Source organism: Morus notabilis, unplaced genomic scaffold (assembly GCF_000414095.1).
Source record: "Morus notabilis unplaced genomic scaffold, ASM41409v2 Scaffold124, whole genome shotgun sequence".
NCBI lineage: Eukaryota > Viridiplantae > Streptophyta > Magnoliopsida > Rosales > Moraceae > Morus > Morus notabilis.
The window spans coordinates 791,365-795,661 of record NW_010361697.1 but is presented as its reverse complement, the minus strand read 5'-3'; the positions used below and the strand labels follow the sequence as shown (position 1 = coordinate 795,661).

At 35.5% G+C, this 4,297-nt stretch overlaps 1 protein-coding gene across 1 annotated transcript; it reads right to left on the bottom strand.

Annotated features, from left to right (window-relative positions):
• Positions 1–400: 400 nt before the first annotated feature.
• Positions 401–4,015, bottom strand: LOC21405446 (probable glycosyltransferase At5g03795). Its single transcript, XM_010100566.2, has 4 exons — positions 3,525–4,015; positions 2,084–2,337; positions 1,537–1,885; positions 401–1,343 (listed from the first exon to the last, which is right to left on the bottom strand). The coding sequence occupies exons 1-4, from the start codon at positions 3,900–3,902 to the stop codon at positions 675–677; spliced, it is 1,650 nt and encodes a 549-aa protein (XP_010098868.2). The 5' UTR covers positions 3,903–4,015; the 3' UTR covers positions 401–674.
• Between the last annotated feature and the right edge of the window lie 282 nt (positions 4,016–4,297).

The following is a 4,297-nucleotide window of genomic DNA, read 5'->3' as shown; positions in this document are numbered from 1 at the left end:
ACAAAGAATACACAATGTCAACTATCTCCATTAAAAATTTCAACTAGTGTTTACTGTTAAAGTATAAAACTATTGTTTGGAACACTATTGTTAGCCCACCTTCTAACAGCTTAAGCTTTTGAGATAAATTGATAAACTAATATGGTATCAAAACAGGAAGTCATAAGTTCAAACGCCTGTAATTACGTTATTTATTCTCATTATCATCACGTGTTGGGTCTTTAATATATCTCAGACTAAAATATTCACGTACTCACACGATTATCCATTGTCTAGCTTAAATTTTTAAGATGAATTGGTAAACTAACATCTACCAATCACGGTGAGAATCTAGGGTGCACAATGTAAAACAACGATCAACTTTTTTTTTCCATCGAAATTAAACAATCATCAATCCTGTCCTAACAAAACAATCACTTCATTTGCAATTCAAAAAAATAAAAATAAAAATTTACAACACAGATTTATACAATACAACTCGCTAAGCCTCGCACCATAAGGAATATTGTACATGCACTATAGCAGATCATTACATCCACATTAGTGCACAACTGAAACCTTATATTATTGTACATCAATTCAACTAGATTGCACACAAAGGAAAAAAAAGAATCTCATGTATCACCCTCATCAACCAAACATGATCACAGCCTTCAAATTAGATATTCATGATTTTATTGATCATCATGAATTCTGATATTAAGTCTTCTGAGCCAAACGGAATGAAGAATCATGTGAAATACATCAAACCTCTTAGGCGGAGAATTGACCTCAAAGTGTCTCCTCACTTTTAGCACTCTCCTCTGCATTCTTATGTACTGCCTTGGAGATATGCTCATTAGGATTGTCTTCAGGTTGGGAATGTCCTTCACCGGGACCTCGACGGAGAACGATTTCCAGTTCAAGACATCGCTGAACGGCGGGACGTAGTGGTCGGAGATAAGCACGGGAACGCAGCCCGTGTAGATCGCCTCCACGATTCTCGGGCTTGCCACCTCGTACCCGCTCGGGCAAATGCAGTATTTGCTCTTTCTAAGCATATCGTAGTAAGAGACCCCCTTGGGGAGGTACTGCTGGATTTTCATGTCCTCGTCTTTGTTCTCCCAGTGCTCTAGGAGTATAGGTCTGATTGGTCCGTGAACTCCTCCGGCAAAGAAAGCAAGATTGGGACGGCGAGACGCTGATGGGCCGCCTAGTAAGCCGTCGGTCGCGCCACTTAGGAGGTTGATTTCCGGGAAGGAGACATCCTTGGAGGGGTTAAAACCCTCCGAGGTGTTCGCATTGCATAGAACTCTTATCGAGTTTTGGTGTAAAAATCGATTGGATCTGGAAGCTTCCGGCCCCTAATTAAAAGGACAAATACTTATAGAAACAGAGAAAAAAGACGAAAAAAATACTATCGTGATATGTTTTCGGCCAAAAAAACAAAAATTAACATGTTGGTATTAGTACATGACATAATGTATTAGACTGATGGCAAATATGAGCAATAAATTTGATCATGATCATTTTGTTTGAAGGAAATGAGAGGTGTACCCAATCATGGCAGGAAAGCATAAAATGATCAGCTGCAAGGCTACGATTCCAAAAGGGATGCTTTTCCGAAACGACATTGACATAGTCTATGACGGTCTGCTTGATGGGATGGAAATCGTGGGAGTCGCGGACGTATACGTATCGGACCAACATTGTCACGCTGAATGGGAGGAAAAAAACGTGCGCTTTGTTCGGATCTTTGGTTCGAAACTGGCTGTTCATCTCGATTTCATGGATGAAGTTTCCCTCCATGGAGTATATGCTCTTGCAAGGGCCATTGTGGAACAATGGAGGCTCGCCTTCTTCATACACAAATACCTTGAACTCCTTTTCCATTTCTATGTAGCTCCTGAAATTAATCCCAAATGACATCTATATATATACTAACACATGGTACTTGCAAAGATTTTATCAATTGGAAAATATTGAGACATTAATATCTCATGATTTGGTTTTTGATTGGTGTACTAGTTGTACACCGAAATTGAAAAAATGACAATTCACTCGTCACAACGTGATATTTAGTGTCACAAACTTATATTAGTACCTGTGGAAGGCTTTGGAATTCCAATACATTGGACCCGTTGGAACATATTCAGGATCTTGCGTCTCATTCCCAACCTTAGCTTCACTAATTGCGGATCGAGCTTTCATTAGGCGGGCTTCAAGCCGCTCTAAATCGGAATATTCTCTATGCCGTCTTGCTTTTACCAAGGGAACAACACGAGATTCATTCACCAATGGAACAACAATTTGGGGTTCACTCGCCGAAATGTTGAAGCTATTTTCTTTGGTATCATTCTGTTAATTAAACCGACTAACAGTCAAAATCACTAAATTCAACATTCTAAATAAACAAGACAATAAAAAAGAAATACTTTCTTAATATTTCCAATAAACTCATAACTAGCAGTCAAGTCACATTTAAGATGGTGGAGGCAATTTTAGGATATGTTTATGGAAAGAATGCCAAAATTGCCATTACTAGCAAGTTTTCCAAAAATAGGAATAATATGTCACACCAAGCATATGATATAATTAGCAATACAAGATTGAGTAGAATGGACAAAAGCACATGCATGATGTCCCTTTTAGTTTTCCTAAAAGTCAATAACATGCCGTGGAAGCTTAGAATCATTTTCAGTAATTCTTTAATAACAATGGAATCGTATTTAGTACTTTCTTTAATAAATCCTTCACCAACTATATTGAAGAGGATAATATGGGGAACTGTTTTATCCATCTAAACCGTGACCATTAAACAAATATATATATTTTTTTTAAAAAAAACCCTAATAAACATTAAACATGCTGGAATGCATCAACCAAGATATAAGTGAACTGAAAAATAATATATTCTTGCATTATATTTTTGAAATTCTAAACGTGCTTGATTATTTCAAAAGAAAAATCCAAGTTGTTGTTTCCATCAAAGGATACTTACTTCCTTTCCTAATTTTTCTTCCCTTTGCGTCCAAATTAGGACAATCAAAGAAAAATAATTTTCAGCTTCATGAGGTGCGGCTTAAACAGTTAAACTGACCGCCCATATATTGATTCATTGAACACAAAAAAAAAAAAGTCAAATAATAATAATAATAATAATAATAATAATAATAATAATAATAATAATAATAGAACAATAAAAGAAAATCAAAGTAAAAGCCATTATTTTGATTGGTATTGCCTAAAAAAAAAAAAAAAAAAAACAAATAATAATAATAATAATAATAATAATAATAATAATAATAATAATAATAATAGAACAATAAAAGAAAATCAAAGTAAAAGCCATTATTTTGATTGGTATTGCCATGCCAAAAAACTTACTTTTCAGCACCACACAACTCAACGTAACGGAAAAGCATCAAAAGGGATGAACTCACATCAACAAATCAACAACAGAAAATGAAAATGCATGTGAAAGAAAAGAACAAATAATAATAATAATAATAATAATAATAAATAAATAAAATAAATAAACTTACAGAATGTTCTTGAGAAGGTGATGGAGAAATTGCTTCTATGGCAAGTGGTGGAGAAGAAGAACGATTAAACAAAGAATCATCAGAAATAGCTTCTTCCTTATTGTTGTTCACAATATCCACCACCATGTTTGACCTTAAAGAAACTTCAGAAGTACTACTAGTAGGAGAAGAAGACACAGAGCTCCAAAGCCAAGGGTAGTTTGGGATGAAAACCCATGAGTTTGAGGATTTTGGACCCAAAAATGAAAATATCCCAGAAACCACCACCAGAGGAAATATAATCACAACCAACAAAATTAGTGTTTTTGATGAGTAATAAGAAGAGGATGGTAAGGACCTACATGCAAACAATCTTTTGTTAGTACTATGATTCCCCATGGCAGAGCTAGCTACCTTCTCTTTCTTTCTCTCTCACAGCTTTTGTTTACAAGCATGTTAGTATTACTCTCTCTCTCTCTCTCTCTCTCTAGTTTCTCTCTCTTTATTTTCTTGTTGGGTTTTGTCACTTTGCTAAAACGAAGAGTTTTGGTTTGGGTAAGGGGAGAACATTTGGTAATAAATGGTTGCTTCATCACGCCAGGCGTCCTCTAGTATTGCCCTCTATTTCCGAATTGTTCATGCAAACTTTCTAGTTTTCCCTTTTTGCCCCTATAAATCTCTTTTTTCCCACCTAGCCCCCACCGATAGTTCATTATTAACACATCAATTAATTTTCCCTCCTCCATACACACACACACACACACATATAAATATATATATATATATCTACATAC

What these genes read in the sequence shown, in the direction of transcription:
- LOC21405446 (XM_010100566.2), bottom strand. Translation starts at nt 3,902, where the DNA reads ATGGGGAATCATAGTACTAACAAAAGATTGTTTGCATGTAGGTCCTTA. An exon ending in AATTCCAAAGCCTTCCACAG is followed by an intron (nt 1,886 to 2,083) that starts GTACTAATATAA and finishes GATTAATTTCAG; the next exon opens with GAGCTACATAGAAATGGAAA. An exon ending in TGCTTTCCTGCCATGATTGG is followed by an intron (nt 1,344 to 1,536) that starts GTACACCTCTCA and finishes CCTTTTAATTAG; the next exon opens with GGGCCGGAAGCTTCCAGATC.